Below are 27,873 nucleotides of genomic sequence, written 5' to 3'. Positions count from 1 at the left end.
CTGGTAAAAGATAATACAAAGAAAAAAACAACCATTCTTATGTATTTTTTTTGTACCATCATCTTTGAAATGCAAGAGAAAGGCCATAATGTATTATTCCAGCCCAGGTGCAATTTAGATTTTGGCCACTAGATGGCAGTAGTGTATGTGTGACGTTTTAGACTGATCCAATAAACCATTGCATTTCTGTTCAAAATGTTGTATCAAGACTGCCCAAATGTGCCTAATTTGTTTATTAATAACTTTTCATGTTCAAAATTGTGCACTCTCCTCAAACAATAGCATGGTAGTCTTTCACTGTCATAGCTACTATACATTGGACAGTGCAGTTGGATTAACAAGAATTGAATCTTTCTGTCCATATCAGAAATGTCCATGTCCTGGGAAATGTTGCTGTTACTTACATCCCCATGCTAATCACATTAGCCTACAGTACGTTAGCTCACCCGTCCCGTGGAAGGGACACCGATCCCGAAGAAGATTTATTTTAAAGAAAGAAGAAGAATATGGTGCAGTAATAAACTATTTTGAAGACAATAACTCTTATTCTTTTTATTAAAGATATCTATCAGGCACTATTACTCATCATTATGCAGCAGACGTTATAATGGATTGGCTTTATAAAAAACATTCTCTTTCCAACACAAAATATATGTTTGTTTTGTACTACTGTTACAGCTTAAGAGGACATAACCTCCCCTAGAGATGTCTCTTACTGCAATCACATGTTCAGCATATGGCTTTATGTATGAAATATCATTCATCTTTTAGCAAAGGACGACAATGTCTTAGCTACTTCTTTTGTAGAAAATACACAAGTAAAAACTTCTGTACGTCCGATTAATGCAATGGAGAGAGCAAAGCTTTTCTTGGAGCAAGGTAGGTAGGTCTAACGATTTTTACTCAGATCAGATTTCTTTTTTTTTATCCAATCGATGGAAAACACTAACTGGATGTACTAACTGTTCAAACCAATCAGAGAGCTTACTGTAACACATACGGACGACGAACTATTCAAAACGGTGCAAAAGTCTGCTACTGTGGTAAGAAAACCAATCAATTTGCATCGTGAAAAAACTAAAACCACTACCTGACAGAAGAGAAGACAGAGGAAGTTGCTACAGTCAAGGAATCTGCACATCTATCCAACCACAGACAAACTACCTATCCCAAGTTTTGTCCCCGAACCCAGACCAACTGTCCGTGGCCGATTCTGCATATTAAATCAGGACATAATAGGTTCAAACATGTCCTGCGACAACCAACTGAAAACAAACAGCAGACATAATCCGTCCATGGCGGTTGGGTTGGCTGGAGTTGGACAGATGCCTTAAAGAAGCCTTGTTAGAAACAGGTTAAGTAAAAGACAGCTGGTACAGAGAGGAGAGAGAGGGGGAACCGGATTAAAACAAACCACAATATGCCTTTAAAAGTAATATACGCATTGTAGCGATTTGTTTCAATCCTGGCCCGGGGTGTTCAGTAACAGTGAGATAGGCATTTAAAAGCTTCCTAATACCACCCAGAGAAGAAGACAGTACATCATGCCGGGGGTGATCAGACCAAGGTCTGCATCTGGCTCTGTAGTCCCAGGGATTAGAAGGACTCTCACAGAATTCCTTTCATCACATTCTCTCTAAACAAAGCACTGACATTTTGTGTAACTGGTGTCGAAGATTCCTCTCAGGTGGTCCTGGCCGGGACGCCCTCACAATCCCTCCCTTCATACGACCAGGGCTTTGTAATGAAGAGTCCAGTTAAAGAGTGTTCAAAGGTCACAGACATTTCCTGTTTGTAAGTCAGTGAACTCTGAACTTTGAGACCGAGCTCAGCTAGTGAAGTAAACGCAAACAACATTACAATCAGCACAGAGACACAGAGGCTCAACACGTGACACAGACCTGTCCAAAAACATGACCAGTGACAGAAAGCGGCAATGTCCTTTTTGGATTTTTGCTTCTTCGTAGACATAACCAACACATTGTAATACACATATCATTAGAAAGGTCCCCCACCAGCTGAGAGTTGAACTGACAAAATGGCTCTTACACAAGTAGACTAACACACCAAGACGAGACAGACAAGCATTTCTGGTGCATGAGCCTCGAGTCCAGTCCAGCGGAATGAGAGTGTTCAGAATAGTCATAATAGGAAGTTCAAACATTCCACGCTTCTACGAGGTCCTCATCACACAACAGCCACCACTGAGACCACAGTCATCATCAATCTATCTATCCATCCATCCATCCATCCATCCATCCATCCATCCATCCATCCATCCATCTAGTGTTCCTGTTCCCGGTCTCTGCGTCGAACAGGAACAGCGAACATCGGCAGGGTCCGGAAGGAGGCGGTGTTGGTGTTGGGCGGAGTCTTGCCCTGCTCTGAGTTGCCTGCCGGCTCGTACGAGCACTTCCTCTTTTGGATGGCCTCGGCGCGCACGGCCAGGCTGCGGGCGCACACGGTGAGAAGGACGATGAGGGTGCCCACCAGCAGGCTCACCATGGGCCACAGGACGCAGTGGAGGAGGACGCTGGCGTCGTGGGAACGCCGCCACAGTACGTCGTCAGGCCTGCAGGGGGAGATAGAGGGCAAGGGGGTAAAAGAGTAAGAATTTAGGGGGGCGTGAGGCAACAAAAAAGTGGTGAGTGTTAACAGAATGCAAAGCAATGTCTGTCTATCAGGAACTTCAGTGTTGACAGAAAAGAAACTAAATGCAGCACAAATGTCACCTATCAACTTTAGAAGGGAAGGTTTGTCTGATGATCTAGGAGACGTGCATTCTGGATGCCATCCAGGGACAAAGTACATCACGTTTCACTTCATTACAGAGAAGTCAGGATCCACAAGAAGGTTTCTATCCACAGCAGTGATTTAGCACCGACTCTTTGAAGGAGGGTGAGGGCTGGAGGAGGGTGAGGGCTGGAGGAGGGTGAGGGCTGGAGGAGGGTGAGGGCTGGAGGAGGGTGAGGGCTGGAGGAGGGTGAGGGCTGGAGGAGGGTGAGGGCTGGAGGAGAGTGAGGGGTGGAGGAGGGAAGAGACATCAGGAGCAAATGGCAGACAGCTACAGTTGGCAGCAATGCAAGATGGGATGGAGAAAGGCAGAGACATGGAGGGAGGAGGGAGGATGATGAAATCACTATGATGGTTTGATAGAAAAACATTAGCACAAAGACAGATATGAACTAAAAGACAAGGGCAGGGTTGAAGGAAGATGAGCAGACAGACAGATAGATACTAAAAGACAAGGGCAGGGTTGAAGGAAGATGAGCAGACAGACAGATAGATACTAAAAGACAAGGGCAGGGTTGAAGGAAGATGAGCAGACAGACAGATAGATACTAAAATACAAGGGCAGGGTTGAAGGAAGATGAGCAGACAGACAGACAGATACTAAAAGCCAAGAGCAGGGTTGAAGGTAGATGAGCAGACAGACAGATAGATACTAAAAGCCAAGAGCAGGGTTGAAGGAAGATGAGCAGACAGACAGATACTAAAAGCCAAGAGCAGGGTTAAAGGGAGATGAGCAGACAGACAGATAGATACTAAAAGACAAGGGCAGGGTTGAAGGAAGATGAGCAGACAGACAGATAGATACTAAAAGCCAAGAGCAGGGTTGAATGAAGATGAGCAGACAGACAGATAGATACTAAAAGCCAAGAGCAAGGTTAAAGGAAGATGAGCAGACAGACAGATAGATACTAAAAGACAAGGGCAGGGTTAAAGGGAGATGAGCAGACAGACAGACAGATACTAAAAGACAAGGGCAGGGTTAAAGGAAGATGAGCAGACAGACATATAGATACTAAAAGACAAGGGCAGGGTTGAAGGAAGATGAGCAGACAGACAGATACTAAAAGACAAGAGCAGGGTTGAAGGAAGATGAGCAGACAGACAGATAGATACTAAAAGAGAAGGGCAGGGTTGAAGGAAGATGAGCAGACAGACAGATAGATACTAAAAGACAAGGGCAGGGTTGAAGGAAGATGACCAGACAGACAGACAGATACTAAAAGACAAGGGCAGGGTTAAAGGAAGATGAGCAGACAGACAGATACTAAAAGACAAGGGCAGGGTTAAAGGAAGATGAGCAGACAGACAGATACTAAAAGACAAGGGCAGGGTTGAAGGAAGATGAGCAGACAGACATATAGATACTAAAAGCCAAGAGCAGGGTTAAAGGGAGATGAGCAGACAGAGAGATAGATACTAAAAGACAAGGGCAGGGTTGAAGGAAGATGAGCAGACAGAGAGATAGATACTAAAAGACAAGGGCAGGGTTGAAGGAAGATGACCAGACAGACAGATACTAAAAGACAAGGGCAGGGTTGAAGGAAGATGAGCAGACAGACAGATACTAAAAGACAAGGGCAGGGTTGAAGGAAGATGAGCAGACAGACAGATACTAAAAGACAAGGGCAGGGTTGAAGGAAGATGAGCAGACAGACATATAGATACTAAAAGACAAGGGCAGGGTTGAAGGAAGATGAGCAGACAGACAGATACTAAAAGACAAGGGCAGGGTTGAAGGAAGATGAGCAGACAGACAGATACTAAAAGACAAGGGCAGGGTTGAAGGAAGATGAGCAGACAGACAGACAGATACTAAAAGACAAGGGCAGGGTTAAAGGGAGATGAGCAGACAGAGAGATAGATACTAAAAGACAAGGGCAGGGTTGAAGGAAGATGAGCAGACAGATAGATACTAAAAGACAAGGGCAGGGTTGAAGGAGGATGAGCAGACAGACAGATACTAAAAGACAAGGGCAGGGTTGAAGGAAGATGAGCAGACAGACAGATACTAAAAGACAAGGGCAGGGTTGAAGGAAGATGAGCAGACAGACAGATAGATACTAAAAGACAAGAGCAGGGTTGAAGGAAGATGAGCAGACAGACAGATAGATACTAAAAGACAAGGGCAGGGTTGAAGGAAGATGAGCAGACAGACAGATAGATACTAAAAGACAAGGGCAGGGTTGAAGGAAGATGAGCAGACAGATAGATACTAAAAGACAAGGGCAGGGTTGAAGGAAGATGAGCAGACAGACAGATACTAAAAGACAAGGGCAGGGTTAAAGGAAGATGAGCAGACAGACAGATACTAAAAGACAAGGGCAGGGTTGAAGGAAGATGAGCAGACAGACAGATACTAAAAGACAAGGGCAGGGTTGAAGGAAGATGAGCAGACAGACATATAGATACTAAAAGACAAGGGCAGGGTTAAAGGGAGATGAGCAGACAGAGAGATAGATACTAAAAGACAAGGGCAGGGTTGAAGGAAGATGAGCAGACAGACAGATAGATACTAAAAGCCAAGAGCAGGGTTGAAGGAAGATGAGCAGACAGACAGATACTAAAAGCCAAGAGCAGGGTTAAAGGGAGATGAGCAGACAGACAGATAGATACTAAAAGACAAGGGCAGGGTTGAAGGAAGATGAGCAGACAGACAGATAGATACTAAAAGCCAAGAGCAGGGTTGAATGAAGATGAGCAGACAGACAGATAGATACTAAAAGCCAAGAGCAAGGTTAAAGGAAGATGAGCAGACAGACAGATAGATACTAAAAGACAAGGGCAGGGTTAAAGGGAGATGAGCAGACAGACAGACAGATACTAAAAGACAAGGGCAGGGTTAAAGGAAGATGAGCAGACAGACATATAGATACTAAAAGACAAGGGCAGGGTTGAAGGAAGATGAGCAGACAGACAGATACTAAAAGACAAGAGCAGGGTTGAAGGAAGATGAGCAGACAGACAGATAGATACTAAAAGAGAAGGGCAGGGTTGAAGGAAGATGAGCAGACAGACAGATACTAAAAGACAAGGGCAGGGTTAAAGGAAGATGAGCAGACAGACAGATACTAAAAGACAAGGGCAGGGTTGAAGGAAGATGAGCAGACAGACATATAGATACTAAAAGCCAAGAGCAGGGTTAAAGGGAGATGAGCAGACAGAGAGATAGATACTAAAAGACAAGGGCAGGGTTGAAGGAAGATGACCAGACAGACAGACAGATACTAAAAGACAAGGGCAGGGTTAAAGGAAGATGAGCAGACAGACAGATACTAAAAGACAAGGGCAGGGTTAAAGGAAGATGAGCAGACAGACAGATACTAAAAGACAAGGGCAGGGTTGAAGGAAGATGAGCAGACAGACATATAGATACTAAAAGCCAAGAGCAGGGTTAAAGGGAGATGAGCAGACAGAGAGATAGATACTAAAAGACAAGGGCAGGGTTGAAGGAAGATGAGCAGACAGAGAGATAGATACTAAAAGACAAGGGCAGGGTTGAAGGAAGATGACCAGACAGACAGATACTAAAAGACAAGGGCAGGGTTGAAGGAAGATGAGCAGACAGAGAGATAGATACTAAAAGAGAAGGGCAGGGTTGAAGGAAGATGAGCAGACAGACAGATACTAAAAGACAAGGGCAGGGTTAAAGGGAGATGAGCAGACAGACAGATAGATACTAAAAGACAAGGGCAGGGTTGAAGGAAGATGAGCAGACAGACAGATAGATACTAAAAGCCAAGAGCAGGGTTGAATGAAGATGAGCAGACAGACAGATAGATACTAAAAGCCAAGAGCAAGGTTAAAGGAAGATGAGCAGACAGACAGATAGATACTAAAAGACAAGGGCAGGGTTAAAGGGAGATGAGCAGACAGACAGACAGATACTAAAAGACAAGGGCAGGGTTAAAGGAAGATGAGCAGACAGACATATAGATACTAAAAGACAAGGGCAGGGTTGAAGGAAGATGAGCAGACAGACAGATACTAAAAGACAAGAGCAGGGTTGAAGGAAGATGAGCAGACAGACAGATAGATACTAAAAGAGAAGGGCAGGGTTGAAGGAAGATGAGCAGACAGACAGATAGATACTAAAAGACAAGGGCAGGGTTGAAGGAAGATGACCAGACAGACAGACAGATACTAAAAGACAAGGGCAGGGTTAAAGGAAGATGAGCAGACAGACAGATACTAAAAGACAAGGGCAGGGTTAAAGGAAGATGAGCAGACAGACAGATACTAAAAGACAAGGGCAGGGTTGAAGGAAGATGAGCAGACAGACAGATACTAAAAGACAAGGGCAGGGTTGAAGGAAGATGAGCAGACAGACATATAGATACTAAAAGACAAGGGCAGGGTTGAAGGAAGATGAGCAGACAGACAGATACTAAAAGACAAGGGCAGGGTTGAAGGAAGATGAGCAGACAGACAGATACTAAAAGACAAGGGCAGGGTTGAAGGAAGATGAGCAGACAGACAGACAGATACTAAAAGACAAGGGCAGGGTTAAAGGGAGATGAGCAGACAGAGAGATAGATACTAAAAGACAAGGGCAGGGTTGAAGGAAGATGAGCAGACAGATAGATACTAAAAGACAAGGGCAGGGTTGAAGGAGGATGAGCAGACAGACAGATACTAAAAGACAAGGGCAGGGTTGAAGGAAGATGAGCAGACAGACAGATACTAAAAGACAAGGGCAGGGTTGAAGGAAGATGAGCAGACAGACAGATAGATACTAAAAGACAAGAGCAGGGTTGAAGGAAGATGAGCAGACAGACAGATAGATACTAAAAGACAAGGGCAGGGTTGAAGGAAGATGAGCAGACAGACAGATAGATACTAAAAGACAAGGGCAGGGTTGAAGGAAGATGAGCAGACAGATAGATACTAAAAGACAAGGGCAGGGTTGAAGGAAGATGAGCAGACAGACAGATACTAAAAGACAAGGGCAGGGTTAAAGGAAGATGAGCAGACAGACATATAGATACTAAAAGACAAGGGCAGGGTTAAAGGGAGATGAGCAGACAGAGAGATAGATACTAAAAGACAAGGGCAGGGTTGAAGGAAGATGAGCAGACAGACAGATAGATACTAAAAGACAAGGGCAGGGTTGAAGGAAGATGAGCAGACAGACAGATACAAAAAGACAAGGGCAGGGTTAAAGGAAGATGAGCAGACAGACAGATACTAAAAGACAAGGGCAGGGTTGAATGAAGATGAGTAGACAGACATATAGATACTAAAAGACAAGGGCAGGGTTGAAGGAAGATGAGCAGACAGACAGATAGATACTAAAAGACAAGGGCAGGGTTGAAGGAAGATGAGCAGACAGATAGATACTAAAAGACAAGGGCAGGGTTGAAGGAAGATGAGCAGACAGACAGATACTAAAAGACAAGGGCAGGGTTAAAGGAAGATGAGCAGACAGACAGATAGATACTAAAAGACAAGGGCAGGGTTAAAGGAAGATGAGCAGACAGACAGATAGATACTAAAAGACAAGGGCAGGGTTAAAGGAAGATGAGCAGACAGACATATAGATACTAAAAGACAAGGGCAGGGTTAAAGGAAGATGAGCAGACAGACAGATACTAAAAGACAAGGGCAGGGTTGAAGGAAGATGAGCAGACAGACAGACAGATACTAAAAGACAAGAGCAGGGTTGAAGGAAGATGAGCAGACAGACAGATAGATACTAAAAGACAAGGGCAGGGTTAAAGGAAGATGAGCAGACAGATAGATACTAAAAGACAAGGGCAGGGTTGAAGGAAGATGAGCAGACAGACAGATAGATACTAAAAGACAAGGGCAGGGTTAAAGGGAGATGAGCAGACAGACAGACAGATACTAAAAGACAAGGGCAGGGTTAAAGGAAGATGAGCAGACAGACATATAGATACTAAAAGACAAGGGCAGGGTTGAAGGAAGATGAGCAGACAGACAGATACTAAAAGACAAGAGCAGGGTTGAAGGAAGATGAGCAGACAGACAGATAGATACTAAAAGAGAAGGGCAGGGTTGAAGGAAGATGAGCAGACAGACAGATAGATACTAAAAGACAAGGGCAGGGTTGAAGGAAGATGACCAGACAGACAGACAGATACTAAAAGACAAGGGCAGGGTTAAAGGAAGATGAGCAGACAGACAGATACTAAAAGACAAGGGCAGGGTTAAAGGAAGATGAGCAGACAGACAGATACTAAAAGACAAGGGCAGGGTTGAAGGAAGATGAGCAGACAGACATATAGATACTAAAAGCCAAGAGCAGGGTTAAAGGGAGATGAGCAGACAGAGAGATAGATACTAAAAGACAAGGGCAGGGTTGAAGGAAGATGAGCAGACAGAGAGATAGATACTAAAAGACAAGGGCAGGGTTGAAGGAAGATGACCAGACAGACAGATACTAAAAGACAAGGGCAGGGTTGAAGGAAGATGAGCAGACAGACAGATACTAAAAGACAAGGGCAGGGTTGAAGGAAGATGAGCAGACAGACAGATACTAAAAGACAAGGGCAGGGTTGAAGGAAGATGAGCAGACAGACATATAGATACTAAAAGACAAGGGCAGGGTTGAAGGAAGATGAGTAGACAGACAGATACTAAAAGACAAGGGCAGGGTTGAAGGAAGATGAGCAGACAGACAGATACTAAAAGACAAGGGCAGGGTTGAAGGAAGATGAGCAGACAGACAGACAGATACTAAAAGACAAGGGCAGGGTTAAAGGGAGATGAGCAGACAGAGAGATAGATACTAAAAGACAAGGGCAGGGTTGAAGGAAGATGAGCAGACAGATAGATACTAAAAGACAAGGGCAGGGTTGAAGGAGGATGAGCAGACAGACAGATACTAAAAGACAAGGGCAGGGTTGAAGGAAGATGAGCAGACAGACAGATACTAAAAGACAAGGGCAGGGTTGAAGGAAGATGAGCAGACAGACAGATAGATACTAAAAGACAAGAGCAGGGTTGAAGGAAGATGAGCAGACAGACAGATAGATACTAAAAGACAAGGGCAGGGTTGAAGGAAGATGAGCAGACAGACAGATAGATACTAAAAGACAAGGGCAGGGTTGAAGGAAGATGAGCAGACAGATAGATACTAAAAGACAAGGGCAGGGTTGAAGGAAGATGAGCAGACAGACAGATACTAAAAGACAAGGGCAGGGTTAAAGGAAGATGAGCAGACAGACAGATACTAAAAGACAAGGGCAGGGTTGAAGGAAGATGAGCAGACAGACAGATACTAAAAGACAAGGGCAGGGTTGAAGGAAGATGAGCAGACAGACATATAGATACTAAAAGACAAGGGCAGGGTTAAAGGGAGATGAGCAGACAGAGAGATAGATACTAAAAGACAAGGGCAGGGTTGAAGGAAGATGAGCAGACAGACAGATAGATACTAAAAGCCAAGAGCAGGGTTGAAGGAAGATGAGCAGACAGACAGATACTAAAAGCCAAGAGCAGGGTTAAAGGGAGATGAGCAGACAGACAGATAGATACTAAAAGACAAGGGCAGGGTTGAAGGAAGATGAGCAGACAGACAGATAGATACTAACAGCCAAGAGCAGGGTTGAATGAAGATGAGCAGACAGACAGATAGATACTAAAAGCCAAGAGCAAGGTTAAAGGAAGATGAGCAGACAGACAGATAGATACTAAAAGACAAGGGCAGGGTTAAAGGGAGATGAGCAGACAGACAGACAGATACTAAAAGACAAGGGCAGGGTTAAAGGAAGATGAGCAGACAGACATATAGATACTAAAAGACAAGGGCAGGGTTGAAGGAAGATGAGCAGACAGACAGATACTAAAAGACAAGAGCAGGGTTGAAGGAAGATGAGCAGACAGACAGATAGATACTAAAAGAGAAGGGCAGGGTTGAAGGAAGATGAGCAGACAGACAGATAGATACTAAAAGACAAGGGCAGGGTTGAAGGAAGATGACCAGACAGACAGACAGATACTAAAAGACAAGGGCAGGGTTAAAGGAAGATGAGCAGACAGACAGATACTAAAAGACAAGGGCAGGGTTAAAGGAAGATGAGCAGACAGACAGATACTAAAAGACAAGGGCAGGGTTGAAGGAAGATGAGCAGACAGACATATAGATACTAAAAGCCAAGAGCAGGGTTAAAGGGAGATGAGCAGACAGAGAGATAGATACTAAAAGACAAGGGCAGGGTTGAAGGAAGATGAGCAGACAGAGAGATAGATACTAAAAGACAAGGGCAGGGTTGAAGGAAGATGACCAGACAGACAGATACTAAAAGACAAGGGCAGGGTTGAAGGAAGATGAGCAGACAGACAGATACTAAAAGACAAGGGCAGGGTTGAAGGAAGATGAGCAGACAGACAGATACTAAAAGACAAGGGCAGGGTTGAAGGAAGATGACCAGACAGATAGATACTAACAGACAAGGGCAGGGTTGAAGGAAGATGAGCAGACAGACAGATACTAAAAGACAAGGGCAGGGTTAAAGGAAGATGAGCAGACAGACATATAGATACTAAAAGACAAGGGCAGGGTTAAAGGGAGATGAGCAGACAGAGAGATAGATACTAAAAGACAAGGGCAGGGTTGAAGGAAGATGAGCAGACAGACAGATAGATACTAAAAGACAAGGGCAGGGTTGAAGGAAGATGAGCAGACAGACAGATACAAAAAGACAAGGGCAGGGTTAAAGGAAGATGAGCAGACAGACAGATACTAAAAGACAAGGGCAGGGTTGAATGAAGATGAGTAGACAGACATATAGATACTAAAAGACAAGGGCAGGGTTGAAGGAAGATGAGCAGACAGACAGATAGATACTAAAAGACAAGGGCAGGGTTGAAGGAAGATGAGCAGACAGATAGATACTAAAAGACAAGGGCAGGGTTGAAGGAAGATGAGCAGACAGACAGATACTAAAAGACAAGGGCAGGGTTAAAGGAAGATGAGCAGACAGACAGATAGATACTAAAAGACAAGGGCAGGGTTAAAGGAAGATGAGCAGACAGACAGATAGATACTAAAAGACAAGGGCAGGGTTAAAGGAAGATGAGCAGACAGACATATAGATACTAAAAGACAAGGGCAGGGTTAAAGGAAGATGAGCAGACAGACAGATACTAAAAGACAAGGGCAGGGTTGAAGGAAGATGAGCAGACAGACAGACAGATACTAAAAGACAAGAGCAGGGTTGAAGGAAGATGAGCAGACAGACAGATAGATACTAAAAGACAAGGGCAGGGTTAAAGGAAGATGAGCAGACAGATAGATACTAAAAGACAAGGGCAGGGTTGAAGGAAGATGAGCAGACAGACAGATAGATACTAAAAGACAAGGGCAGGGTTAAAGGGAGATGAGCAGACAGACAGACAGATACTAAAAGACAAGGGCAGGGTTAAAGGAAGATGAGCAGACAGACATATAGATACTAAAAGACAAGGGCAGGGTTGAAGGAAGATGAGCAGACAGACAGATACTAAAAGACAAGAGCAGGGTTGAAGGAAGATGAGCAGACAGACAGATAGATACTAAAAGAGAAGGGCAGGGTTGAAGGAAGATGAGCAGACAGACAGATAGATACTAAAAGACAAGGGCAGGGTTGAAGGAAGATGACCAGACAGACAGACAGATACTAAAAGACAAGGGCAGGGTTAAAGGAAGATGAGCAGACAGACAGATACTAAAAGACAAGGGCAGGGTTAAAGGAAGATGAGCAGACAGACAGATACTAAAAGACAAGGGCAGGGTTGAAGGAAGATGAGCAGACAGACATATAGATACTAAAAGCCAAGAGCAGGGTTAAAGGGAGATGAGCAGACAGAGAGATAGATACTAAAAGACAAGGGCAGGGTTGAAGGAAGATGAGCAGACAGAGAGATAGATACTAAAAGACAAGGGCAGGGTTGAAGGAAGATGACCAGACAGACAGATACTAAAAGACAAGGGCAGGGTTGAAGGAAGATGAGCAGACAGACAGATACTAAAAGACAAGGGCAGGGTTGAAGGAAGATGAGCAGACAGACAGATACTAAAAGACAAGGGCAGGGTTGAAGGAAGATGAGCAGACAGACATATAGATACTAAAAGACAAGGGCAGGGTTGAAGGAAGATGAGCAGACAGACAGATACTAAAAGACAAGGGCAGGGTTGAAGGAAGATGAGCAGACAGACAGATACTAAAAGACAAGGGCAGGGTTGAAGGAAGATGAGCAGACAGACAGACAGATACTAAAAGACAAGGGCAGGGTTAAAGGGAGATGAGCAGACAGAGAGATAGATACTAAAAGACAAGGGCAGGGTTGAAGGAAGATGAGCAGACAGATAGATACTAAAAGACAAGGGCAGGGTTGAAGGAGGATGAGCAGACAGACAGATACTAAAAGACAAGGGCAGGGTTGAAGGAAGATGAGCAGACAGACAGATACTAAAAGACAAGGGCAGGGTTGAAGGAAGATGAGCAGACAGACAGATAGATACTAAAAGACAAGAGCAGGGTTGAAGGAAGATGAGCAGACAGACAGATAGATACTAAAAGACAAGGGCAGGGTTGAAGGAAGATGAGCAGACAGACAGATAGATACTAAAAGACAAGGGCAGGGTTGAAGGAAGATGAGCAGACAGATAGATACTAAAAGACAAGGGCAGGGTTGAAGGAAGATGAGCAGACAGACAGATACTAAAAGACAAGGGCAGGGTTAAAGGAAGATGAGCAGACAGACAGATACTAAAAGACAAGGGCAGGGTTGAAGGAAGATGAGCAGACAGACAGATACTAAAAGACAAGGGCAGGGTTGAAGGAAGATGAGCAGACAGACATATAGATACTAAAAGACAAGGGCAGGGTTAAAGGGAGATGAGCAGACAGAGAGATAGATACTAAAAGACAAGGGCAGGGTTGAAGGAAGATGAGCAGACAGACAGATAGATACTAAAAGCCAAGAGCAGGGTTGAAGGAAGATGAGCAGACAGACAGATACTAAAAGCCAAGAGCAGGGTTAAAGGGAGATGAGCAGACAGACAGATAGATACTAAAAGACAAGGGCAGGGTTGAAGGAAGATGAGCAGACAGACAGATAGATACTAACAGCCAAGAGCAGGGTTGAATGAAGATGAGCAGACAGACAGATAGATACTAAAAGCCAAGAGCAAGGTTAAAGGAAGATGAGCAGACAGACAGATAGATACTAAAAGACAAGGGCAGGGTTAAAGGGAGATGAGCAGACAGACAGACAGATACTAAAAGACAAGGGCAGGGTTAAAGGAAGATGAGCAGACAGACATATAGATACTAAAAGACAAGGGCAGGGTTGAAGGAAGATGAGCAGACAGACAGATACTAAAAGACAAGAGCAGGGTTGAAGGAAGATGAGCAGACAGACAGATAGATACTAAAAGAGAAGGGCAGGGTTGAAGGAAGATGAGCAGACAGACAGATAGATACTAAAAGACAAGGGCAGGGTTGAAGGAAGATGACCAGACAGACAGACAGATACTAAAAGACAAGGGCAGGGTTAAAGGAAGATGAGCAGACAGACAGATACTAAAAGACAAGGGCAGGGTTAAAGGAAGATGAGCAGACAGACAGATACTAAAAGACAAGGGCAGGGTTGAAGGAAGATGAGCAGACAGACATATAGATACTAAAAGCCAAGAGCAGGGTTAAAGGGAGATGAGCAGACAGAGAGATAGATACTAAAAGACAAGGGCAGGGTTGAAGGAAGATGAGCAGACAGAGAGATAGATACTAAAAGACAAGGGCAGGGTTGAAGGAAGATGACCAGACAGACAGATACTAAAAGACAAGGGCAGGGTTGAAGGAAGATGAGCAGACAGACAGATACTAAAAGACAAGGGCAGGGTTGAAGGAAGATGAGCAGACAGACAGATACTAAAAGACAAGGGCAGGGTTGAAGGAAGATGAGCAGACAGACATATAGATACTAAAAGACAAGGGCAGGGTTGAAGGAAGATGAGCAGACAGACAGATACTAAAAGACAAGGGCAGGGTTGAAGGAAGATGAGCAGACAGACAGATACTAAAAGACAAGGGCAGGGTTGAAGGAAGATGAGCAGACAGACAGACAGATACTAAAAGACAAGGGCAGGGTTAAAGGGAGATGAGCAGACAGAGAGATAGATACTAAAAGACAAGGGCAGGGTTGAAGGAAGATGAGCAGACAGATAGATACTAAAAGACAAGGGCAGGGTTGAAGGAGGATGAGCAGACAGACAGATACTAAAAGACAAGGGCAGGGTTGAAGGAAGATGAGCAGACAGACAGATACTAAAAGACAAGGGCAGGGTTGAAGGAAGATGAGCAGACAGACAGATAGATACTAAAAGACAAGAGCAGGGTTGAAGGAAGATGAGCAGACAGACAGATAGATACTAAAAGACAAGGGCAGGGTTGAAGGAAGATGAGCAGACAGACAGATAGATACTAAAAGACAAGGGCAGGGTTGAAGGAAGATGAGCAGACAGATAGATACTAAAAGACAAGGGCAGGGTTGAAGGAAGATGAGCAGACAGACAGATACTAAAAGACAAGGGCAGGGTTAAAGGAAGATGAGCAGACAGACATATAGATACTAAAAGACAAGGGCAGGGTTAAAGGGAGATGAGCAGACAGAGAGATAGATACTAAAAGACAAGGGCAGGGTTGAAGGAAGATGAGCAGACAGACAGATAGATACTAAAAGCCAAGAGCAAGGTTAAAGGAAGATGAGCAGACAGACAGATAGATACTAAAAGACAAGGGCAGGGTTAAAGGGAGATGAGCAGACAGACAGACAGATACTAAAAGACAAGGGCAGGGTTAAAGGAAGATGAGCAGACAGACATATAGATACTAAAAGACAAGGGCAGGGTTGAAGGAAGATGAGCAGACAGACAGATACTAAAAGACAAGAGCAGGGTTGAAGGAAGATGAGCAGACAGACAGATAGATACTAAAAGAGAAGGGCAGGGTTGAAGGAAGATGAGCAGACAGACAGATAGATACTAAAAGACAAGGGCAGGGTTGAAGGAAGATGACCAGACAGACAGACAGATACTAAAAGACAAGGGCAGGGTTAAAGGAAGATGAGCAGACAGACAGATACTAAAAGACAAGGGCAGGGTTAAAGGAAGATGAGCAGACAGACAGATACTAAAAGACAAGGGCAGGGTTGAAGGGAGATGAGCAGACAGACATATAGATACTAAAAGCCAAGAGCAGGGTTAAAGGGAGATGAGCAGACAGAGAGATAGATACTAAAAGACAAGGGCAGGGTTGAAGGAAGATGAGCAGACAGAGAGATAGATACTAAAAGACAAGGGCAGGGTTGAAGGAAGATGACCAGACAGACAGATACTAAAAGACAAGGGCAGGGTTGAAGGAAGATGAGCAGACAGACAGATACTAAAAGACAAGGGCAGGGTTGAAGGAAGATGAGCAGACAGACAGATACTAAAAGACAAGGGCAGGGTTGAAGGAAGATGAGCAGACAGACATATAGATACTAAAAGACAAGGGCAGGGTTGAAGGAAGATGAGCAGACAGACAGATACTAAAAGACAAGGGCAGGGTTGAAGGAAGATGAGCAGACAGACAGATACTAAAAGACAAGGGCAGGGTTGAAGGAAGATGAGCAGACAGACAGACAGATACTAAAAGACAAGGGCAGGGTTAAAGGGAGATGAGCAGACAGAGAGATAGATACTAAAAGACAAGGGCAGGGTTGAAGGAAGATGAGCAGACAGATAGATACTAAAAGACAAGGGCAGGGTTGAAGGAGGATGAGCAGACAGACAGATACTAAAAGACAAGGGCAGGGTTGAAGGAAGATGAGCAGACAGACAGATACTAAAAGACAAGGGCAGGGTTGAAGGAAGATGAGCAGACAGACAGATAGATACTAAAAGACAAGAGCAGGGTTGAAGGAAGATGAGCAGACAGACAGATAGATACTAAAAGACAAGGGCAGGGTTGAAGGAAGATGAGCAGACAGACAGATAGATACTAAAAGACAAGGGCAGGGTTGAAGGAAGATGAGCAGACAGATAGATACTAAAAGACAAGGGCAGGGTTGAAGGAAGATGAGCAGACAGACAGATACTAAAAGACAAGGGCAGGGTTAAAGGAAGATGAGCAGACAGACATATAGATACTAAAAGACAAGGGCAGGGTTAAAGGGAGATGAGCAGACAGAGAGATAGATACTAAAAGACAAGGGCAGGGTTGAAGGAAGATGAGCAGACAGACAGATAGATACTAAAAGACAAGGGCAGGGTTGAAGGAAGATGAGCAGACAGACAGATACAAAAAGACAAGGGCAGGGTTAAAGGAAGATGAGCAGACAGACAGATACTAAAAGACAAGGGCAGGGTTGAATGAAGATGAGTAGACAGACATATAGATACTAAAAGACAAGGGCAGGGTTGAAGGAAGATGAGCAGACAGACAGATAGATACTAAAAGACAAGGGCAGGGTTGAAGGAAGATGAGCAGACAGATAGATACTAAAAGACAAGGGCAGGGTTGAAGGAAGATGAGCAGACAGACAGATACTAAAAGACAAGGGCAGGGTTAAAGGAAGATGAGCAGACAGACAGATAGATACTAAAAGACAAGGGCAGGGTTAAAGGAAGATGAGCAGACAGACAGATAGATACTAAAAGACAAGGGCAGGGTTAAAGGAAGATGAGCAGACAGACATATAGATACTAAAAGACAAGGGCAGGGTTAAAGGAAGATGAGCAGACAGACAGATACTAAAAGACAAGGGCAGGGTTAAAGGAAGATGAGCAGACAGACAGACAGATACTAAAAGACAAGAGCAGGGTTGAAGGAAGATGAGCAGACAGACAGATAGATACTAAAAGACAAGGGCAGGGTTAAAGGAAGATGAGCAGACAGATAGATACTAAAAGACAAGGGCAGGGTTGAAGGAAGATGAGCAGACAGACAGATAGATACTAAAAGACAAGGGCAGGGTTAAAGGAAGATGAGCAGACAGATAGATACTAAAAGACAAGGGCAGGGTTGAAGGCGGATGAGCAGACAGACAGATAGATACTAAAAGACAAGGGCAGGGTTGAAGGAAGATGAGCAGACAGACAGATAGATACTAAAAGACAAGGGCAGGGTTGAAGGAAGATGAGCAGACAGACAGATACTAAAAGACAAGGGCAGGGTTGAAGGGAGATGAGCAGACAGACAGACAGATACTAAAAGACAAGAGCAGGGTTGAAGGAAGATGAGCAGACAGACAGACAGATACTAAAAGACAAGAGCAGGGTTGAAGGAAGATGAGCAGACAGACAGACAGATACTAAAAGACAAGAGCAGGGTTGAAGGAAGATGAGCAGACAGACAGACAGATACTAAAAGACAAGGGCAGGGTTAAAGGAAAATGAGCAGACAGACAGACAGATACTAAAAGACAAGAGCAGGGTTGAATGAAGATGAGTAGACAGACATATAGATACTAAAAGACAAGGGCAGGGTTGAAGGAAGATGAGCAGACAGACAGATAGATACTAAAAGACAAGGGCAGGGTTGAAGGAAGATGAGCAGACAGATAGATACTAAAAGACAAGGGCAGGGTTGAAGGAAGATGAGCAGACAGACAGATACTAAAAGACAAGGGCAGGGTTAAAGGAAGATGAGCAGACAGACAGATAGATACTAAAAGACAAGGGCAGGGTTAAAGGAAGATGAGCAGACAGACAGATAGATACTAAAAGACAAGGGCAGGGTTAAAGGAAGATGAGCAGACAGACATATAGATACTAAAAGACAAGGGCAGGGTTAAAGGAAGATGAGCAGACAGACAGATACTAAAAGACAAGGGCAGGGTTAAAGGAAGATGAGCAGACAGACAGACAGATACTAAAAGACAAGAGCAGGGTTGAAGGAAGATGAGCAGACAGACAGATAGATACTAAAAGACAAGGGCAGGGTTAAAGGAAGATGAGCAGACAGATAGATACTAAAAGACAAGGGCAGGGTTGAAGGAAGATGAGCAGACAGACAGATAGATACTAAAAGACAAGGGCAGGGTTAAAGGAAGATGAGCAGACAGATAGATACTAAAAGACAAGGGCAGGGTTGAAGGCGGATGAGCAGACAGACAGATAGATACTAAAAGACAAGGGCAGGGTTGAAGGAAGATGAGCAGACAGACAGATAGATACTAAAAGACAAGGGCAGGGTTGAAGGAAGATGAGCAGACAGACAGATACTAAAAGACAAGGGCAGGGTTGAAGGGAGATGAGCAGACAGACAGACAGATACTAAAAGACAAGAGCAGGGTTGAAGGAAGATGAGCAGACAGACAGACAGATACTAAAAGACAAGAGCAGGGTTGAAGGAAGATGAGCAGACAGACAGACAGATACTAAAAGACAAGAGCAGGGTTGAAGGAAGATGAGCAGACAGACAGACAGATACTAAAAGACAAGGGCAGGGTTAAAGGAAAATGAGCAGACAGACAGACAGATACTAAAAGACAAGAGCAGGGTTGAAGGAAGATGAGCAGACAGACAGACAGATACTAAAAGACAAGAGCAGGATTGAAGGGAGATGAGCAGACAGACAGATAGATACTAAAAGACAAGGGCAGGGTTGAAGGAAGATGACCAGACAGACAGACAGATACTAAAAGCCAAGAGCAGGGTTGAAGGGATGTGAAGGTCAGGAGGGGGAATTGAGGGCCCAGCTTTGAACAAACTGAAAGACTGGATGTAGCCAGAGAACAGGGGACGATACAGAACAGATGAAGAGAAACGCTACATCATGTGTGAAGGAATAATAACATTATTCCCTCATTTAGGGGAAGACCTAGTCAGCTGTCCAACTGAATGTATTCAACTGCAATGTGTCTTCCGCATTTAACCCAACCCCTCTGAATCTGCTGCCTTTATCCACATCCACGGCACCTGGGGAACAGTGGGTTAACTGCCTTGTTCAGGGCCCAGGGAACAGTGGGTTAACTGCCTTGTTCAGGGCCCAGGGAACAGTGGGTTAACTGCCTTGTTCAGGGCCCAGGGAACAGTGGGTTAACTGCCTTGTTCAGGGCCCAGGGAACAGTGGGTTAACTGCCTTGTTTAGGGCCCAGGGAACAGTGGGGTAACTGCCTTGTTCAGGGCCCAGGGAACAGTGGGTTAACTGCCTTGTTCAGGGCCCGGGGAACAGTGGGTTTAACTGCCTTGCTCAGGGCCCAGGGAACAGTGGGTTAACTGCCTTGTTCAGGGCCCGGGGAACAGTGGGTTAACTGCCTTGTTCAGGGCCCAGGGAACAGTGGGTTAACTGCCTTGCTCAGGGCCCAGGGAACAGTGGGTTAACTGCCTTGCTCAGGGCCCAGGGAACAGTGGGTTAACTGCCTTGCTCAGGGCCCAGGGAACAGTGGGTTAACTGCCTTGTTCAGGGTCCAGGGAACAGTGGGTTAACTGCCTTGCTCAGGGCCCAGGGAACAGTGGGTTAACTGCCTTGTTCAGGGCCCAGGGAACAGTGGCTTAACTGCCTTGCTCAGGGGTAGAACAGCACATTTTTACCCTGTCAGGGATTCGATCCAGCAACCTTTACTGGTCCAACGCTCTAACCACTAGGCTACCTGCTTAGGAATTTAACAAATGCTCTTATCCAGAGTAACTTACAAAAGCAATTAAGGTTCAGTGCCTTGCTCAAGGGCACATCAACAGACTTTTCGACTAGTCGGATTGAGGATTTGAACAAGCAACCTTTCGGTCACTGGCTCACCTGCTCTTAACCCTAGGTGAGGAGGAGAGGAGGAGGAGAGGAGGAGAGGGAGGAGGAGAGGAAGAGGAGGTGAGGAGGAGGGTGAATGAGGAGAAAACTTTAAACAAACTGGACAGGGAATGCTAGAGAACAGATGAGTAGTAGAACAGAGAAAAATATTAACGCCACAACACGATGAGTCATAAGGGGAATGAGGGGAGTTGATGATACCTCTGAATGAGGGGAGTTGATGATACCTCTGAATGAGGGGAGGTTGATGATACCTCTGAATGAGGGGAGTTGATGATACCTCTGAATGAGGGGATGTTGATGATACCTCTGAATGAGGGGAGTTGATGATACCTCTGAATGAGGGGATGTTGATGATACCTCTGAATGAGGGGAGTTGATGATACCTCTGAATGAGGGGAGTTGATGATACCTCTGAATGAGGGGGAGTTGATGATACCTCTGAATGAGGGGATGTTGATGATACCTCTGAATGAGGGGAGTTGATGATACCTCTGAATGAGGGGATGTTGATGATACCTCTGAATGAGGGGAGTTGATGATACCTCTGAATGAGGGGAGTTGATGATACCTCTGAATGAGGGGATGTTGATGATACCTCTGAATGAGGGGAGTTGATGATCCCTCTGAATGAGGGGAGTTGATGATCCCTCTGAATGAGGGGAGTTGATGATACCTCTGAATGAGGGGAGTTGATGATACCTCTGAATGAGGGGAGTTGATGATACCTCTGAATGAGGGGAGTTGATGATACCTCTGAATGAGGGGAGTTGATGATACCTCTGAATGAGGGGGAGTTGATGATACCTCTGAATGAGGGGGAGTTGATGATACCTCTTAATGAGGGGCGTTGATGATACCTCTGAATGAGGGGAGTTGATGATACCTCTGAATGAGGGGAGTTGATGATACCTCTGAATGAGGGGATGTTGATGATACCTCTGAATGAGGGGAGTTGATGATACCTCTGAATGAGGGGATGTTGATGATACCTCTGAATGAGGGGAGTTGATGATACCTCTGAATGAGGGGATGTTGATGATACCTCTGAATGAGGGGAGTTGATGATACCTCTGAATGAGGGGAGTTGATGATACCTCTGAATGAGGGGGAGTTGATGATACCTCTGAATGAGGGGATGTTGATGATACCTCTGAATGAGGGGAGTTGATGATACCTCTGAATGAGGGGATGTTGATGATACCTCTGAATGAGGGGAGTTGATGATACCTCTGAATGAGGGGAGTTGATGATACCTCTGAATGAGGGGATGTTGATGATACCTCTGAATGAGGGGAGTTGATGATCCCTCTGAATGAGGGGAGTTGATGATCCCTCTGAATGAGGGGAGTTGATGATACCTCTGAATGAGGGGAGTTGATGATACCTCTGAATGAGGGGAGTTGATGATACCTCTGAATGAGGGGAGTTGATGATACCTCTGAATGAGGGGAGTTGATGATACCTCTGAATGAGGGGGAGTTGATGATACCTCTGAATGAGGGGGAGTTGATGATACCTCTTAATGAGGGGCGTTGATGATACCTCTGAATGAGGGGAGTTGATGATACCTCTGAATGAGGGGAGTTGATGATACCTCTGAATGAGGGGATGTTGATGATACCTCTGAATGAGGGGAGTTGATGATACCTCTGAATGAGGGGATGTTGATGATACCTCTGAATGAGGGGAGTTGATGATACCTCTGAATGAGGGGAGTTGATGATACCTCTGAATGAGGGGAGTTGATGATACCTCTGAATGAGGGGATGTTGATGATACCTCTGAATGAGGGGAGTTGATGATACCTCTGAATGAGGGGAGTTGATGATACCTCTGAATGAGGGGATGTTGATGATACCTCTGAATGAGGGGATGTTGATGATACCTCTGAATGAGGGGAGTTGATGATACCTCTGAATGAGGGGAGTTGATGATACCTCAGAATGAGGGGAGTTGATGATATCTCTGAATGAGGTGATGTTGATGATACCTCTGAATGAGGGGATGTTTCTAACAGTATGTGGCAGGTGTATAATCAGAGCAGCCGCGTACAAGAGTAATTACAGACTGATTACGTCAAGAGAAATGTTTATCAGAGAGAAAACAGATGCCTAGGAGGAGGTGTATACAGACATACAGCAATAGGATTTTATTGTTGTTTTATGGAGTGATTCATACCCTTTATGTTCCAGTTAACAAAGTGTGAAAAAGTAATAATTATCCCAAATAGCAAAAGATCACAAAGCAGGTGCTGGATATCAAATGTTCAATAAAAAGGTGCGGAGTCTCTTTTCCCCTTTCAATAACATTATCCCCTTGCCATTTTGTTTCTTTATTGCATTAAAACTGTACTTGCGAATAGCTTGCATGCAAACTAAGAATTGGAACGGGTATTGAGTTAAAATATGTACATATTTGAGATGATATATAAATAAAAAGGTCTGTATCAGGCTGTTTTGGGGTAAGCAGTGGTCTGGAGGGGCCCACTTAGGCCAACACTGCACCAGCCATACAGCAGTGCACAGCACTATACAGTAGCACACTGTAGTGTAGTGTAGGCTGCAGCAGCAGACACAGCTCAGTGTCAGCCAACTGAACACTGGACTAGAGGAACGTAAGGACACAGTCAACTCTGCTGAGGAGTTCAACGGCCTCTGAACACTATCCGTGTACCAGTTCAGTTATAAACATACGTTACACTTTGCATTTATTTCAGTCAATCTAAGAGGTTACTGGTGATGAAAAAACACTGTCATTGCTACAAGAGAAATCTGCAATACAATGAACTGCCCAGATGAACTGCCCAGATGAACTGCCCAGATGAACTGCCAGATGAACTGCCAGATGAACTGCCAGATGAACTGCCAGATGAACTGCCAGATGAACTGCCCGATGAACTGCCCAGATGAACTGCCCAGATGAACTGCCCAGATGAACTGCCCAGATGAACTGCCCAGATGAACTGCCCAGATGAACTGCAAGACGAACTGCCAGATGAACTGCCCAGCTAAACTGCCAGATGAACTGCCAGATGAACTGCCCAGATGAACTGCCAGATGAACTGCCAGATGAACTGCCAGATGAACTGCCCGATGAACTGCCAGATGAACTGCCCAGATGAACTGCCCAGATGAACTGCCAGATGAACTGCCAGATGAACTGCCAGATGCACTGCCAGATGAACTGCCAGATGAACTGCCAGATGAACAGCCAGATGAACTGCCAGATGAACTGCCCAGATGAACTGCCAGATGAACTGCCCAGATGAACTGCCAGATGAACAGCCAGATGAACTGCCAGATGAACTGCCCAGATGAACTGCCAGATGAACTGCCAGATGAACTGCCAGATGAACTGCCCGATGAACTGCCAGATGAACTGCCCAGATGAACTGCCCAGATGAACTGCCAGATGAACTGCCAGATGAACTGCCAGATGCACTGCCAGATGAACTGCCAGATGAACAGCCAGATGAACTGCCAGATGAACTGCCCAGATGAACTGCCAGATGAACTGCCAGATGAACTGCCCAGATGAACTGCCAGATGAACTGCCCAGATGAACTGCCAGATGAACTGCCAGATGAACTGCCCCGATGAACTGGATAGTGTTCAGAGGCCGTTGAACTCCTCAGCAGAGTTGACTGTGTCCTTACGTTCCTCTAGTCCAGTGTTCAGTTGGCTGACACTGAGCTGTGTCTGCTGCTGCAGCCGATGAACTGCCAGATGAAGAAAAGGATGAAGCCCAACTCAAGAGGTCTAGGGCTCTCGGGTGGCGCAGTGGTCTAAGGCACTGCATTTTAGTGCTAGAGGCGTCACTACAGACCCTGGTTTGATTTCAGGCTGTAGCACAATTGGCCCAGCGTCGTTCGGGGTAGGCCGTCATTGTAAATAAGAAGTCGTTCTTAACTGACTTGCCTAGTTAAATATAAAAAGAGTGTCCTGGATACAGGCCCCAGGTGTAGCAGGAGTCCAGGAGGAGACCCACATGGTGTGAAACGGTATGTGTTGATTCCTTTAGTCACACTTGCTCCACAAGATCCAAGGGGCCTCCAAAATAGCCACTGAAGGGATGATTGGCCATGGATAAGTGTTGATTAGTGGTGTTCTCAGACTCCTCCCTACAGTACATGAACATGTCATATCCTGCCCCACAGGAAATGGATCCCCAGCAGGCGACAGACTCTCCCATCACCACACAGCTGATGACCAGGTGCATCTTGTGACTTCACTGCCTGTCTGCTACTGTCTTTGACATATTTGGTTGTCGAATGTAAAGTTATGTTAAGAGTTACTGCAGGGAAATAGTTCACATGAAAATCATTAAATCATTAAGTTGAAAAAGAACAGAGAGGGTTTTTGAAAGGCGGCCACAAAACATTTTTACACCTTGCCATCTGGTTCTCACTGCTTCACCCTAAAATAGACTGCAGACTGAGCCTGTCCTACAAACAATCCATCTTCCTGTTTGCCCGGACAGGTCTCAAATCTCTACAATCTCTTTTGAGGAAAAAGTGTTTGTGTTATACTTCAGCAGACACGTGTTTGGTCTAGAAACAGCTCTGGAGGTGCTGCTGTATGCTCAGGGAGTGTGTGTTATACCTCAGCAGACACGTGTTTGGTCTAGAGACAGCTCTGGAGGTGCTGCTGTATGCTCAGGGAGTGTGTGTTATACCTCAGCAGACACGTGTTTGGTCTAGAGACAGCTCTGAAGGTGCTGCTGTATGCTCAGGGAGCGTGTGACCATGTATTGTGGGTTGACAAAGTACTGTAGGCACTTTTTTTGTGGTGGTTGAGAGCGCACCGGGATTCAGATTATCTCAGTTTGAATTGAATTTCACTTCCTGAATTGACAAATCCTCATTATTAAACTCGGTATGAAACATGAGGGTTACTGTAATCAGAATGAGAGCAGGGTGGGTAGGCTCTGTCACCTCTCAGAAGATGGAATTCTGACATGGTTGTATTCTGCTTTATTGAATCCTCTTTGATGTATGCCCTCATCAGTGGGAGTGGTAGGGGAGGTGCTAGTGGTAGGGTTTAGGGTGGTAGGGGAGGGGAGGGGCTCACCTTTCAGAAGACAGAATACTTCTATTGTTGTATTAAGGAAGAACGTGAGCAGGAAGGACGTGAGCAGGAAGGACGTGAGCAGGAAGAACGTGAGCAGGAAGAACGTGAGCAGGAAGAACGTGAGCAGGAAGAACGTGAGCAGGAAGGACGTGAGCAGGAAGAACGTGAGCAGGAAGAACGTGAGCAGGAAGAACGTGAGCAGGAAGAACGTGAGCAGGAAGAACGTGAGCAGGAAGAACGTGAGCAGGAAGAACGTGAGCAGGAAGAACGTGAGCAGGAAGAACGTGAGCAGGAAGGACGTGAGCAGGAAGAACGTGAGCAGGAAGAACGTGAGCAGGAAGAACGTGAGCAGGAAGGACGTGAGCAGGAAGAACGTGAGCAGGAAGGACGTGAGCAGGAAGAACGTGAGCAGGAAGGACGTGATCAGGAAGGACGTGAGCAGGAAGAACGTGAGCAGGAAGGACGTGAGCAGGAAGGACGTGAGCAGGAAGGACGTGAGCAGGAAGAACGTGAGCAGGAAGAACGTGAGCAGGAAGGACGTGAGCAGGAAGGACGTGAGCAGGAAGAACGTGAGCAGGAAGAACGTGAGCAGGAAGTACGTGAGCAGGAAGAACGTGAGCAGGAAGAACGTGAGCAGGAAGAACGTGAGCAGGAAGAACGTGAGCAGGAAGAACGTGAGCAGGAAGAACGTGAGCAGGAAGGACGTGAGCAGGAAGGACGTGAGCAGGAAGGACGTGAGCAGGAAGGTCGTGAGCAGGAAGGTCGTGAGCAGGAAGAACGTGAGCAGGAAGAACGTGAGCAGGAAGGACGTGAGCAGGAAGAACGTGAGCAGGAAAAACGTGAGCAGGAAGGACGTGAGCAGGAAGGGGGTCTAGTGGTAGGGTTTAGAGTTAGGGGAGTGTCTAGTGGTAGGGTTTAGAGTTAGGGGAGGGGGTGGGGCAGGGTCGAATAGTAGGGTTTAGGGTAAGGGGAGGAGCTAGTGGTAGGGTTTAGAGTTAGGGGAGGGGCTAGTGGTAGGGTTTAGGGTTAGGGGAGAGGCTAGTGGTAGGGTTTAGAGTTGGGGGAGTGTCTAGTGGTAGGGTTTAGGGTTAGGGGAGGGGGAGGGGAGGGTCTAATAGTAGGGTTTAGAGTTAGGGGAGGGGCTAGTGGTAGGGTTTAGGGTTGGGGGAGTGTCTAGTGGTAGGGTTTAGGGTTAGGGGCGGGGCTAGCGGTAGGGTTTAGAGTTAGGGGCGGGGCGGGGCTAGTGGTAGGGTTTAGGGTTAGGGGCGGGGCTAGCGGTAGGGTTTAGGGTTAGGAGAGGGGCTAGTGGTAGGGTTTAGAGTTAGGGGCGGGGCTAGTGGTAGGGTTTAGAGTTAGGGGCGGGGCTAGTGGTAGGGTTTAGGGTTAGGGGCGGGGCTAGCGGTAGGGTTTAGGGTTAGGAGAGGGGCTAGTGGTAGGGTTTAGAGTTAGGGAAGGGGGTAGGGGAGGGTCTAATAGTAGGGTTTAGGGTTAGGGGAGAGGCTAGTGGTAGGGTTTAGGGTTAGGGGAGGGGCTAGTGGTAGGGTTTAGGGTTAGGAGAGGGGCTAGTGGTAGGGTTTAGAGTTAGGGAAGGGGGTAGGGGAGGGTCTAATAGTAGGGTTTAGGGTTAGGGGAGGGGCTAGTGGTAGGGTTTAGGGTTAGGGGAGGGGCTAGTGGTAGGGTTTAGGGTTAGGGGAGGGGCTAGTGGTAGAGTTTAGGGTTAGGAGAGGGGCTAGTGGTAGGGTTTAGAGTTAGGGAAGGGGGTAGGGGAGGGTCTAATAGTAGGGTTTAGGGTTAGGGGAGGGGATAGTGGTAGGGTTTAGGGTTAGGGGAGGGGCTAGTGGTAGGGTTTAGAGTTAGGGAAGGGGGTAGGGGAGGGTCTAATAGTAGGGTTTAGGGTTAGGGGAGGGGATAGTGGTAGGGTTTAGGGTTGGGGGAGGGTCTAATAGTAGGGTTTAGGGTTAGGGGAGGGGCTAGTGGTAGGGTTTAGGGTTGGGGGAGGGTCTAATAGTAGGGTTTAGGGTTAGGGGAGGGGGTAGGGGAGGGTCTAATAGTAGGGTTTAGGGTTAGGGGAGGGGATAGTGGTAGGGTTTAGGGGAAGGGGAGGGGGTATTGGTAGAGTTTAGGGGAAGGTCTCACCTTCTCTGCTGGTTGAAGAAACAGGTGAAGGATTGGGAGCTGACCTCTTTAGTCCAGTAGTCCTCCCACCACAGAACATTGTCCTTGTTCTTCTGGTTGTCCCTCTCACATGGAGGAACGTACGAGCACTGGGG

At 45.8% G+C, this 27,873-nt stretch overlaps 2 protein-coding genes across 2 annotated transcripts in view; one reads left to right on the top strand and one right to left on the bottom strand.

Moving 5' to 3' along the window:
• LOC129846747 (uncharacterized) overlaps window positions 1-1,761 on the top strand; it is a 4,518-nt gene extending 2,757 nt beyond the window's left edge. Inside the window, exon 2 of the mRNA XM_055914604.1 lies at window positions 1,688-1,761. Coding sequence (XP_055770579.1) covers window positions 1,688-1,761 — 74 coding nt within the window. The remainder of the gene's footprint in view (window positions 1-1,687) is intronic.
• LOC129846748 (calcium-activated potassium channel subunit beta-4-like) lies at window positions 538-27,873 on the bottom strand (the record flags this gene model as incomplete). Its single annotated transcript, XM_055914605.1, has 2 exons — window positions 538-2,572; window positions 27,740-27,873. Coding segments are annotated over 2 exons (423 nt in total), but the record flags the coding sequence as incomplete, so codon positions are not given.

The sequence above is a fragment of the Salvelinus fontinalis genome, unplaced genomic scaffold, assembly GCF_029448725.1.
Source record: "Salvelinus fontinalis isolate EN_2023a unplaced genomic scaffold, ASM2944872v1 scaffold_0616, whole genome shotgun sequence".
Taxonomy (NCBI): Eukaryota; Metazoa; Chordata; class Actinopteri; order Salmoniformes; family Salmonidae; genus Salvelinus; species Salvelinus fontinalis.
This window is presented reverse-complemented; position numbering and strand designations above follow the sequence as displayed.